Genomic DNA, 14,000 nt, shown 5'->3' on the forward strand with positions numbered 1-14,000 from the left:
TAAAACCCCTGACTGTGGTGCTTATGGAACCTCCACCAGGAAAATATGACAGCTTACACCTTTAAATAGCCTCATGTACGGAGGGAATATACGTGTCTTGTTCAGGGCCTGATCGCTGACCTGGGTGGGATGCTTTCCTTAACCAGAAGCAGATGAGGGCCCAGAAGCCAAACCCAGGAGTCTGTTGGTCAGGTCTAAGCAGAGTTTCCAGTCAGTTGGGGCAGACTGGCCATTCAGCAAGGGAAGGCACGGCCCTAGTTTCCTTGGTCAGGCCCGAAGCGTTCACCTCCTTCCCTCATAGGCCCTCACTAGGTGAACGCCCTGCCTGTTGGCCAGCGGGGTTTACCCACCTTTCCTTGGGCCACCAGCTCCCTCTGGGCTGCGGAGGCTGACTTGACCAGGGCACTTGTGGCAGCAGCAATGGATTTAGCAGCTTCCAAGATCTGTTCTTCAAAATCCAGGGTCTCATCTGCTTGCTATAACCAAAAGAAAACAGCATCACAGGCAATTCATATCCACAGAGGGCGCTTTCTGGCAAACACTGCTGGGTCACCTGGTGCTCCAACCGCCTATTGCTTTTTGTCAACAAACCACACCCAGGGTAGGAGGGCCTGAGCTGGGCAGCTGCCCCTCCATCTGCTGCCTCCCCGTATCACTAACAGATGAGCACTGTCAGCACTGTCATTCTGCACAAATGTTAAATCAGAACATGCTAAGGCTGACAATTTTCCCAGGCCAGACTCTTTACAGACATAAATTCACTGTGAATAAAAATATCTCGAATAGTTCTATCGGCATCAATAACTCAAATCAAAATAATCAATAATCAAAATCCAAAGAGTGGGTGATAGCACATTCTCCCAGGGCTTAAGGCTCAAAAAATGGGTTGAAAAATAAAGAAAGGTGGCTATCCGTCGTGAAACACCTGATCTTTCTGGGGTAAAAACAAAAGCAAACCCGCATTCGAATTTTTGTGGCTGAGCCCAAGGAGAGTTACATGCCAACCAAAGATCACCCCGTGATGGGAAAGAAGCCCGTCAGGTGGAGCTAGCTGTTCTGTGGCCCGGCACCAAGGCCCGGCTGCACCTGGGAGGAACACGGGCCACCACTGTGTAGGGCTGTTGGGCCGTTAGGACTCTGCTGTAAATTTGCCACCACCATGCCCTCTGCAGCCAAAACCACCAGGGAAGTTGAAGTCAAGCTTCTGGGAAGTGGGGCAAATGTGAAGACCTGGGTCCTAGGCTTGGTGGGATGGAGCATCACCATTTGGAACAGTCAGACTAGCTGATGTTCAAGGTCAACCTCCAGCACTAATATTCTGCCAATATGGTAAAGTTTCCCCTTAGGCCCCAGAACGTTAAAGATGTGGCTGGTCCCTTTTAGGTATTAAGAGAAGATGGTCAGGTATTGCAATCCTTTCTTGTGTATGTAAATACACATGACACAACATCTACCCTTTGGACCAATGTTACGTGTATGAGTCAGTGGCATTTAGTACATTTGCAATGAGGTTTTAAAAGTACCTACCTAGTGCCAAGGATTTTGTTAGGCACTCTCATATACATTAACTTGTTTTTCACCAAAGAAAAGAGTTATCTATACCAGCGGTCACCAACCAGTGGTCTACGGACCACTGGTGGTCCGTGAGGTCAGAAAGGTTGGCGACTGCTGATCTAGACCATAGTTATCTGTATCCTTATATTTACTGTGGGAAAACTGAGGCTCAGGGAGGTAGAGAATTGGGCCTAAGGTCATGTGGCAGCATGAAAAATGTAAACCAGACCTAAAACTAAATCTCTCCACCTCTATAATGATATGTCTTACTCGCCAAAGGCCACCCCCCAGGGCATTAGTGAGGAATAATTTCAGGTCAGAGGCTTGAAGTCGGCTGGCTAATGGTCCCACATGCGACATCAGACAGGGTGGGCACATGGATACAATTCTTTTTGGGTTCCCTATTCTTAATGGTCACTCTTTGAACCACGAGAGATGCCAGTCTCATTTTCATTTTTACATACTATCACACAGGGAGTGGATCTGAAGGATGGCAGCAGCAGGCAACGAGTTCTGAGTTAGAAGCTGCATAGTCTTTCTTTTTTCTGACGGTCTTGCCCTAGGAGCATTCAGCACAGAAATGGATTCCTCATTATGGGATGGGGGCGGGAGAGCAGTAGTGGTAGAATATAAAATTTCTTTACTGAAATACAGAAATGACTCATTATAAGATACTCTGGCCCTGGCCAGTGTTTCTCAGTGGTTAGAGTGTCAGCCCATGCACTAAAGCAGTGGTCGGCGAGCCACAGTTTGCCGCTCTGTTGACTAATGAGTTTGCCGACCACTGTCCTATACTACCCTTTACTTTTTTGCACACAATATGCCACAATTGCCTAATCCTCACAGCTTCCAACTACACGGTAACATTTAGTCTAGTCCAGTGGTCGGCAAACTCATTAGTCAACAGAGCGGCAAACCATGGCTCGCGAGCCACGGTTTGCCGACCACTGCACTAAAGGGTCTCGGGTTCAATTCTCTTGGTCAAGGGCACGTACCTGGGTTGTAGGTTTGATCCCAGACCCTGGTTGGGATATGTGCAGGAGACAACCATTTGATGTTTCTCTCTCTCTCTTCTCTGTCTCTCTCCCTCTCCCTCCCTCCTTTCTACTCTCTCTGAAAAGCAATGGAAAAAATATTCTTGGGTGAGGATTAACAACAACAACAAAACAAAAAAACAAAAAAAGAGACTCTACATGAAAGGTATTGCCAGGCCCCAGAGAGAGGACATTAGGCCCTGATACTTGTACTCAATGACCATGAATTAAGAGCTTTTTTGAAAATTCATTCTGCAAGAGTGTCATGCATATAACAGATTAAGGCACTGAGGAAATCACAGAATTTCTGGGTCTAAATTTTGCAGATCAGAAAATAGAGGCCCATAGTAGGTCCCCAAAATTTCCTAGACTCCTGTCTCAGGTAGCCTCAGCTACATCATGCATTGCGAAATTCAGTCCACTTTTCAGGGTGGAGTGCCATCAGCAGATTTCTGATTTTTCAAATTTTAGGATTCACAAATATAGAATTTCCTTAAAACGAAGTGCTAACTCTAAGCATGGATAGATCTGATAGAATCACCGCATTACAACTGGTTGGAAAGGCCTCTCCCACATCTTCTGCTGCCCTGCAGGCCTTTTTTTTTTTTTTTTTTTTAAACACATGCTTAAAACAGATATTCAACTTTGAAATATTTTTGATACCCGCTGATTTTTCTTAGAATGGCAACTGCTGTAATGGCCTTTGATGGATTTTTCTTTTTCTTTCTGTAACACCTCCATGCTTTCAAATGGACACAGCAGAAAGCCTCATTTCTGCATGACATTTGCTCTGATTAGGATGAACTAGAGAGTTTCCCAAGAAAGGCTTCATAAAGCTGACTGGGATGGCAACGGAGATGGAGGGCGAACATTCAGCTGCTTCCATTTGGGCTGAGTCCCATGATGAGACCTGCGGCCTGCCTGCAGACGCACGCCTTTTTGCAGGCCAGGTTTACCGTGAACACGAACCCCCACCCCACCTTCCCTGCTGCAAACAGACATCAACACCTGCCGCTTCCTCAGACCACCCAACCTCCAGTCTCAGAGAGCCTGGGCTCTCCTACGCCAAGGAGGCGTGATGCAAAGCCACGCACCCCAGCCAGCCCTCCCCTCAGCGTCAGCTCCCACCAGCACAGAAGAGGGAACCTGGGAGAGGGGCGGTAAGGGCGGCCAGAGAAGAGAGAAGGACACACATTGCTAACCACACTGCAAAAAAAGGAGAGAAATGGAATTGGCTTGGTTTTCAAAGGACTTTCCTAAATAAAAGGATCACAATTAAAGTGCAGGATTTGTTAACAGAACTGGGCGGTGCTATAAGGGGACCTAAGGGAAGGATCTGGAGACTGGGCAGGCGGGTTCCTCTCACTGAGCCTCATTCTCTTCTACTCACCAGAGCTCAGCTGGTTGGTCTCTTAAGATCCTCTTTAGCGGAGATATTTTATTGATCTGACCAATGCTTCCCAAATCTGTCCTTCGGTTTACAAGACTGAGTGAAATCTTCCCTCCTGAGTCCTTCCTCCCAACAACTGGAGCCAGTAAGATTGTTAAAATCATCTTTTGAAGAGTATAACTAATCCTATACATACAGTTATTAATATTTCTTTAAAGCATCAAGCGAAGACAATGAGTTAAGGACACGTTGTCATTAAATGGGCTAAGTGGACAGCTCTTGCAGAATCACTGGAGGATCTGGTTAAAAAGGCAGACTGTGTTTCAGTAGGTTGGGGTGGGACCCTGGAACCTGCGTGTCTAATGGAGGTGTCTGGGAAATGCTGGCCTGGGTTAAGGAAAAATAGAGACCAGTTAACGGAATCCTACCAGCCTGTGATCTCCTCCAGGGCATGGGCTGTGTTTTATTCAACTTATGTATCCCAAGCACAAAGTCAGACAGAGAAACCTGTGTGATAAATAAACGCTTGGTGAATGAATGTATTCATTCAAAATGAGTCTCCCGAGTTCTAGAGTTCAGCCTGAGGACAGTTTACATGGTTAGAGAAGGAGAATGCACCGAGTAAGCATCCACACCGGTAACTGTCTGCTCCTGATTGCTGGGGGATGAAGGCACACACTTCGATGCACAGGCGCCTGCCCTGTTTAAGGCTGTGGGTTGTTAACTGTACGCTCTGCTGCATCTGTCACCTACCTTTCATAGTCGGTGACGCTCAGTCATGCACATACAGTGGAAACACAGTGGCACTTTCCGCATTTTACTAAGAGGCTCTCTTAATAAAACAGTGCTGGGCAAAATAACACGTGCAAACTAAGACTCTGTTCTGCTTCATGAAGGTGTTAGCTGCAGCCTGGATACTGAATCTATTCTCCCCTCCTGTGTACCACCTTCTTTCCCCTGCTCCCCTCCACTCGAAAAGGGTATTGGCCAGGTCACCACAAGCTCTCTTTTTTTAAATCTTTACTGTTGAAAATATTAATGTCCCTCTTTTCCCCCTATTGACCCCTTCTACCCCCCACCCCTACTCCAGGCCTTCACCACCTTATTGTCCGTGTCCATGGGTTATGCATATATATGCATACAAGGTCGTTGGTTGATCTCCCCCACCTCCACCCCACTTCCCTCTGAGATTAGACAATCTGAACTCTAACAAGTGTCTTTCCTAAACTGTCTAGCAGGCTAGCTGAGGATGGTTTCTCCTCACCTTGGTTTTTCGGTAGCTTCGAGAATGGTTTAAGCAGCCTTTTGCTGATATCTTTCCTGTTTGGTGATCTTATGCAGAGCTCCCCCTTTAAAAAGTTAGAGGCCTGGTTGGTAAGCTCCTTCTTGGGAAAGGCCACACGTTGGGCTAGCTCAGTGGTCGGCAAACTCATTAGTCAACAGAGCCAAATATCAATAGTACAACGATTGAAATTTCTTTTGAGAGCCAAATTTTTTAAACTTAAACTTCTTCTAACACCACTGTCTATTCAAAATAGACTCGCCCAGGCCATGGTATTTTGTGGAAGAGCCACACTCAAGGGGCCAAAGAGCCACATGTGGCTCGCGAGCCACAGTTTGCCGACCACTGGGCTAGCTCCCTTGCTACCTACTCCCCGCCCTTGAAGAACTTTGAGAGTTCTACTCTGATTGGTCTAAAGTTTAGGGAGCTGGAGGTTCCACTGGGGTAGGAGAGGGGAAAGAAGGGTGGAAAGGGGATAGAAAATGGGAGGCTTTTCTTCATTTTTATAGTGTTTTTTGCCTTTCAAGGATTCTGAGAACACAGTCTTTGCAGCAATTCATTCATTTCCTCAATCCCCTTCCCTCCTACCTATCTGATAAGGGTTGTTATAAGTAAATTATTAATATACATGGAGTATAACTGACTCAGAGTAAATGATCATTAACCACTAGCAATTAATTTCATTATTATTTCTACTACTACATATGTTTTTGTGGTCTTAGAATTGTTTTATTCTGGAAGGGGCAAAGGGGGGAAATGAGGGACATCTGTAATACTGTCAACAATAAATAAAAATAAAACAAAAATAAATTGGTTTTTTTTTTCAGACTTTGACCTAAGCTAGTCTGTTTTCCCTTTTAGAATGCTGTTTTCCACTCATAATAACAGTTATACTGGCTTTTTCTGATTAAAACCAAAAATAACTATAAATAAAAAACACAAATCAAAGATAAATGAAGTGTTGAGTGACACATGATACATGATACTGACGGTACTGTTTCAGGTTTTAGTTTCTGATCTGCACTTTCTGACCGTGACTTTGGGGACTTCGCCACCCTCCTCTGGTACTGGTCAGTTTTCTGTTTGTAACTTGACGAGCAAGCTACAACTTGGTAACTTTAGCTTAGACATGCTGTGGTTCCAAAGTAAATCCCTCTTAGGAGGCACTGATTAAAATAATCAGGGAATACTCTTTCTCTTCCTTCCTCTCCATTGGCCTCCTCCATGGAAGAGCCCTGTCTCCTTCCTGCAGTATCTTTACCACTCCCCCCCGCCCCAACCACCCCCTCTGCCCTGACCTCCCTGACGAGTCCCTGGGCACGTGCAGGGCAGAGGAAGCGTGCTTTCTTTCTTTCCATTCTTTTTGAGAATCACATCCCTGCCCCCCTGCCCTCAATGAACTTGAGGTGAAAGTGCTGAAGTCACCCATAAGATATGGCCAAAGGGTCACTGCCCTGATTCCTGCCTCCCTCCCTTTTCTCACAACTGGCCACAATACCAGATTACACCTCATGGCACCGTCTTCCCAGTCAAGAATCATGCTTTGCTCTGTGTTACTGAAAGCCTTGCAGAATGCTCGCTATTAAAAACAAGGTCATAGCATGTCAGAAACGAAAAAAAAATTCTTTGGCTAGATATATATTTATAAGTATGAACATTTTGAATATAATTCAAATGTCCTTGAGGGAAAAAAGGAAGCCAACGCCAAGTAACCAACGCCAAGTAGTCCCGCAACGTGAGGCATTTCCTGCCAGTTGGAAGCTGAGTGGAAGAGGCAGCCACGTTTCTCCTTTGTTTGTAGTGAGTCTGGCTGCTAACATACTGCTTCTGGTGTGGAATTGAGAGGTGCCTTGGGGGAGACCTTAGCCTGTATCGAAAGACTCAGCTGCATCGGAGCCAGATTAGCTTCCCTCTGGGACGACCTGTGGGTGGGTTGTCTTTAGGACCACCACACTGATCTATAATAATAAAAGGGTAATATGCTAATTAGACCGGACATCCTTCTGGACGACCTTCCAGACAAAGCCGGGGCTGCCGGGGTCCTGGTTGCCTGCCGGCGGCAGGAAGGAAGCTCAGGTCCCAGGTGTCAGAGGTAAGCCAGTGCCAGCAGCCGGGGAAAGGAAGGCCTACTCTTGCACGAATTTTGTGCATCGGGCCTCTAGTAGGTCTAATAAAGGGAAAACCTCTTAGAACAGCTGGAACTGAGAAGAGCTCATATCTGGATACAGGGCCTTGATCCTCCAGCCCCCAAGGCTGCCTGGTCTCAGGGAAAGCTCCAGGGAACCCATCAACAGACAAAGTAGGCAATAAAGAGAGAGCACTGACAAATGGTGATGCCTGTGACCTGGGGAGTGGTCACCTGTGCATTCAGATGTAGAATAAATGCACATTCGTGCCATATCCATTGGAAAAGCTTGCACCACTAGTATCTTGGGAGTGGTTTTCCCATAGTATCCACTGGTTTAGTTTCTTTCTTTCTTTTTTTTTTTTTTTAAGTGAAAAGTAATGCCACTGAAATGACTCTATAATTACTATTTCTGTTTGATGGAAAAACTCTTAAGGATTTTGTCACATACTCTCAGAAAAAGGGCACTTGAATGTCTAAATAGGAAGCATGGATAAAGAAAAGGTAACAATTCTTTCAAAGATTAATCAGATACATTTGTTACATCGTGAGCCCCTTGATATGAATCCTCTGTGTATCTGAGGAGGGTCTGACAAGGACTTATGGTTCTACTGGTGGGGAGTCACCTGGGAACCTGTGCTGGCTGAGTTCCCGCACACCATTGCTTTTCACACCCTATCCATCTCCTGGCCTGAACCAATCAGTGGCAGATAAGCACAGAGCCCACAGTTCAGCCATATAGAAATGATCGTATCTGCTCCTGTTTTCCTCTCTGATCATCTGGTTGCCTTTCCTACTCACCCAATTAATCAGTATAGCATGCTGGTCAATAGCAAAATTACCAAAAGAAACAAGAAAATTGCATCAATGGTAACAAATGGGCTTTATCTTAAGGTCCTATTAAAATGGTCTTTGTCTTTATTCATTATAACTTGCTATCTCTTTTCCCTGGTTAAACAGCTTAAACTGCACTCAAAACCCTAAACGATGCCCCCTGGCAGGCAGGGTGAAGTTGGCATTGACTTGGGCAGGACCTTGAAAACTGCCTGAAAGAGCTCCTGCTGACACCCACTCATGGGTCACTTCTCGGTGGGAAAGGACTCCAGGGGTGGGCTCTACATTTTAACTCCCGAAGCCAGGACCCCAACACTGCACGTCCTTCCCTGGGTCATCACTTCTCTGCTGCTGTCACTACACCTTCACCACAAGCCGCGTGGAGATGGCTCCTAGACATGACCCAAGGAGCCTTCCTGCCCCACTGCTCACCCCGACTCTCCACCTGTGAGCGTGTTGCACACAGACATACACCCGAGTGCTCTTTAAAGGAACACGTCTTTTCTCCTCCCCGAAGCTGAGCTATTAGCACGATAGTTCTCTTTCCAGGAAGCGGTGCTCACAGCCTTTTGTTGAGAGATCAGCATGCACTCGCACATACTTCACAGGCTCCTCTGCGAGGAGGAGGTCAAAGTCAACCACAGAAGGGGGTTATGTGCCAGAAAAAATATTTCATAATCCTGAACTTCCTGTTGCACCCAATTAGGCTATGGAATTACTTTCTGATTGCCAGCTTAGTCTAAATATTATCAATTTCTACTGACAAGTCAACCTATAACAGGAAATTCAACAGACAGAGTGTAGTCCACACCACATTATCCTTATCAGATGCAGTTAGTCGTCACCAAGGTTTGCACAAAGCCCAGTGACTCACCATCCAGACAGCTGGCCTGGCCGATTTGCTTTATATATACTGCGGGTGGAAAGGAAAGAGCTCCAGAGAGTTCATTTGTGCTTGCATTTTTGCTGAAACCTTGATAATGAAAATTACTAATTTCTAAAGTGAAGATCGGGTTAAAAATGAACTAAAATGAAATATAAGCCTAGAGGTGCTTGGAGGTTACAATCCTGACCTTTATTTCATGTCACAAACACAGGGTGGAACCTTCCGTTTTTCCAATGAGCGAGCCCCTTGAGGACTCATCACCGCACAAAACTAAGCTGCCCATGACAACTCAAGCTCTTAGGAAACATCAATAGTTATGATTTGTTTCTCCAATAAAAAATAATCTAGCAATACTGATACAGGTTTCCAATGCTACAAGAAGAAATGAAATATAACATAATGGAATGGAATGAGACTACGTGTGATTTTAACACATTCTTTCCTGTTGCCTCATACACTGTATTAGGAACCCCCGGAGACAGAGCAAGACACTGTAGGAATATGTTTGATATATAGTTGGATTAAATAACAACCTAATATATCAAACATATCACACAGAGGCCTGCAGAAAAGGCATCCAGGTCTGACTGAGCTCGAGACAAGGCAGAGTACTGTGGCTACGGCTGCAGGGTGGTCCCCGCAGCGCCTTCACCTTCTGTGGAGCACAGTCTGTCTGCAAGGGTGGAATCGGCGCCATTAGGGTATCGGAGGCACATGCACCAGAGCTCCCGACATTCTCATTTTGCCTTTATACCGTCTTCCCAAGCAAATGGTGGATTCAACAGTGCAAATGTGTTCCTGATTCATGTCTGGGAAATTCCAGGCAAAAAGAGATGCTTACATTTTAAAGGGCCTGAAGTGGGAATAAACCAGGAATCATCTTCATAAAGCACAGAGGATTCTCGTTTTAACACAGGAAACCTGAGAATGTGGTGAGCAAAACAATTTAAACAAAAACATTGCCCGTCCCTGAGACTATTCCTCACGGCAGTGTAAACGCTGCCCAGTCAGGGAAGGAAAGCGTGCTTACTCCCTGCCCAGGGCCCGGGTGCTGGGTGTGGAGGTAAAGGGTCAGGGATGTCCCAGCAACTGCTGACTCACAGTATCCTAAGCTTTGTTTTTCAGACTATGAGAGGGGATGGAGAAAAGTAATCAATCTCAAAAGACGGGTTGATTTGGCTGTCAGAGTGGGATTTTCTTTTTTTTAACTGGGGAAATAAGTCCCTTTATAAATGCAAGAAAGATATTTTTATTTCATGTGGATATTACCACAAAGCAGACAGCACTTCTAGACAGACACTAAAGCTGTGTGTGCTTTTTAATGATCTAATTGGCTTTACTGAATGATTCTAGTAAATAGAAGGGTATTCTCACAAAAGCCATGGTTTTTTCCAAACAGTTTTGTAGAGAATATGAGCCATGTGGTGGGAGCTCTGGTCATGGGCAGAGGACACTCAGGTCATTCTAAAGCACTCCAGAAGCTCCAAGCACCCTTCCTCATAGGACGCTGGGAGCGGCCTAAAGTAGGCTGCCCCATAATGAAATGTAGGGACTCAAATCAACAGTTAGGTTACCTCCAACCTTAACCAAAGGATTCCTGGGAAGGGCCCGCTTGCCCACTTCATTAGCCGTCACTAATTCAAGTGCTCTTATTTTTAAAACATAGATGCTCCCATCACCCCAATTCCACCGCTCTTGTACATTCCCCACCTGTCTCTTTCACATGCAAGTGATTTTTACAGAGCTGTAACCATAATGAGCATATATTCTGTATTCCGTTTCTTTTCTTTATTTACTTTACATAATGCCATTAGCATCTTCCTTATGCTACCATCTTATCAACCATATTTTTAATAGCTTCATAGCCGCATACGTTTCCTTCAAGGAGACATTCAGGGCACATCTACCCTCCCAATGCTACAAACCAGGACAAAAAGAACAACCCTCTCTCACACAGAACGTTCCTTCTCTCTGGATTTCCGCCTTAGGACAGATTCCCAGAGGTGGCATTAATGGCTCAAAGGGTATGGGCAAACCAAAAACCTCCCCTGTGGGCCTGCACCAGCCCCTCTGACACTGGGTAGGCCCAGAGGGCTGGTATGGCCTAGAACTGCCACCCAGAGCCCACACACCCTCTCCCAGCACAGCCACGGCCCTCTGATGCTGGCCAGGTAACCTGCCTCTGAGTCTGTCTGGGGAGCAGGGATGGTAACCGTGCTGCCTTGTGGACTTGTTGCCAGGACCAGGTGAGTTAATCCATGTTCAGTACCTAGAAGACTGCCTGGCACATGCCTGGCACCCAGTCAATGTGAGCTCTTTGTTTGCTTTCCTTTTTCTTGTTCTTTTTGCTAAGGCCATCAGCTCATGGTTCTATGGAATAATTTGTATTTCAAGCATTTTCCTAGGAAGTAGTAGATACAAGTCCCAGAACCTAGTTTCAGTGATGGTGATAAGTTACTGCTTACTAAGTCTTATTGTATGTTGGGCACTGTGTTCTAAATGATCTAATTTGTTATAATGATCCTATATTGCAGGAACTCTTAATAACTTTGTTTTTCAGATCAAGGGTCATCAGGTAAATAAATGGCCGGCAAGGGAAACCCAAGTTCAGAGTCAGACAAGAACTCAGAAGGACCCGGCAAAGGACAGAGGGAGTGGGATGGATGGAACGGGAGCTCTTGGAATATGGTGACGTTAATGTTAAAGCCGCACTAGGCTCATCCTCAGGGAGAATGAGTGTCAGCTGACAGGGCTTCAGCACCAACAGACAAAAGCTCTCCCAAGAGAAGCCACTGCAATAAATCACGTAAGAAAAAGGAAAGCCCTAACCGGGTTGGCTCAGTGGATAGAGCATTGGCCTGTGGACTGAAGGGTCCCAGGTTCGATTCCGGTCAAGGGCATGTACCTTGGTTGCGGGCACATCCCCAGTAGGGGTTGTGCAGGAGGCAGCTGATCGATGTTTCTCTCTCATTGATGATTCTAACTCTCTATCCCTCTATCTTACTCTCTGTAAAAAGTCAATAAAATATATTTAAAAAAAAAAAAGAAAAAAAAAAAAAGAAAAAGAAAAAGGAAAGACAAATTAAGCATGAAGCCTCTAAATATCAGTCGATGGTTGCTGCTTGCTTCTTAAGCTGAAAGTCCATTTTTCATTCATGATTAGCTTGATTGACAAAGCAGAAACAACGAGATAACCAGAAAATGGAGTGGCTTGTATAGGAGCCCACGCTTAGCTCTCAAGTTTGTTACAAAAAACTCAATCTCAGACAATCCAAGACCCTCAGGTCAGAGGCCAGTGAAGAGAACCCTTATTAACCCCCACACCAGACGCCAAAACTCTTACACTATATCTTAACGAGAGATTTTCTTAAATGCCTTTACCAAGTCTAGAGTCACTATTAGGAGATCAGGTCTAAGAATTCCATGGTTTTAAGAATGTTCCCCAGCTTAGTGGAGTCACTCTATGCTCATGTGTATTTTATACACAGCACTGATCCAGGCACTGCTTTTGAGCGATTTGGTGTATTCCAGTGCCCAGACTCCATCTTTTGCTCTTATGAAAAATGTAGACTTTTAGGCATAACTAAACTGAGGGATCCAACTTTTTTTGAGGGGAAGAATTAGATTTTATTTCCTAATGTATTTGGGTCCTTGGAAGGGAGGTGAGGTTACAGGTACCAGAAAGGACTTGGTTGAATAGACCGCCCCCCCCCCACCCCCCCCAAAAAATAGGCCTCCTCTGGTTCTACTATCTTCTCAGTGAAGATAGCCACGGGGGGTGGGGGCTGGTGGGAGGTTACAGCTTCTTAACAGGGTTGGGCTCTGTCCCTGGACAGCACTAGCTCATCATCCTTTTTACTTAATAATTGTCCTCCCTACCGCCCAAACTTAAAGCCTTTCTTTCCTTTAATCGCTGTTTCTCTTAACATAAACTAATGATCTTAATTTCTAAACATTTATCTGGACGACAAATATAGCTGGAGAAAACGCACCATCCGATCACAGTCTCCAGCATATACTGAAAACGGCGATTATTGGGTGCACTTTTGAGATTCACACATGGCCCCCTTTTAATTTTAAGAAAAGGAGAGACTCAGTGTGAAAGGCACAGCAACCAGAAAATTGGAGGGTGACAATCTCACTCAGTAATAAGAATCCAACAACTGCTTTATATATAAAGGAACTAAATCAAGATTGTAAATGCCCGATTCCTCCTCTGGATACCCGAAGGTATTTTTCTGGCTGGTTAACCTGAACGACTCACCCACTGGTTTTTTTCCGTACCCTGTTAAAAGATGCTGGGCAGGCAGAGCAGGTGTGCAGCTTGCTAGGCTAACCACTTGGAACAAGACAAGCTCCCTGCAGCACGCCCAGCTTCATGGCACAGCCATCCACCTGGAGACCTACTGGCATCAGACAAGCAGCCACACATGGACACTCACTTTTGGCTTTGCTCTTGGCTTCAGTTGCTCTAACTTCTTAGCAGCAGCCTCAATGGATGCTGCAGCCCCCAGTAATTCTGTTTCTGCAATGACGGTTGGGTCTTCTGGATCCACCCACTCTGTTCCTAAAATCAGTCCAAAGAGGGTCATTCATGGTAGCTGCAGACCTCAGGGCATTGGCTAAATTACAAACAATATCTGGATTTTCATGCAGAGAAGTTTCTGGAGCCTACCAGCTGCACTGTCCTAAGGAAAGCACCCTCGAGCTCTCAGAGATCAGATGGGTGCAGAGGGATGCCTGCCCGATCCTGCTTTTCTCACCCGTTGCGGGTACAGCCCTTCCACAGGGGCAGTCTCATTAATGACAGTTTCAAAATCAAGATCTCATGGGCACAGCCAGCATGAACATGACTCTGACTTCTAAATGAAGGCCATGACTGTAAGCAGGCATCC

At 45.6% G+C, this 14,000-nt stretch overlaps 1 protein-coding gene across 10 annotated transcripts in view; it reads right to left on the reverse strand.

Annotated features, from left to right (window-relative positions):
* TLN2 (talin 2) overlaps positions 1-14,000 on the reverse strand; it is a 425,239-nt gene that overhangs the window by 7,525 nt on the left and 403,714 nt on the right. For all 10 annotated transcript variants that reach the window (XM_080659814.1, XM_080659812.1, XM_080659811.1 and 7 more), the window contains 2 exons: positions 13,548-13,672; positions 351-476 (listed from right to left, as the gene is read on the reverse strand). In XM_080659814.1, coding sequence (XP_080515940.1) covers positions 351-476; positions 13,548-13,672 — 251 coding nt within the window. The remainder of the gene's footprint in view (positions 1-350; positions 477-13,547; positions 13,673-14,000) is intronic.

Source organism: Plecotus auritus, assembly GCF_963455305.1.
Source record: "Plecotus auritus genome assembly, chromosome: 1".
NCBI classification, from domain to species: Eukaryota; Metazoa; Chordata; class Mammalia; order Chiroptera; family Vespertilionidae; genus Plecotus; species Plecotus auritus.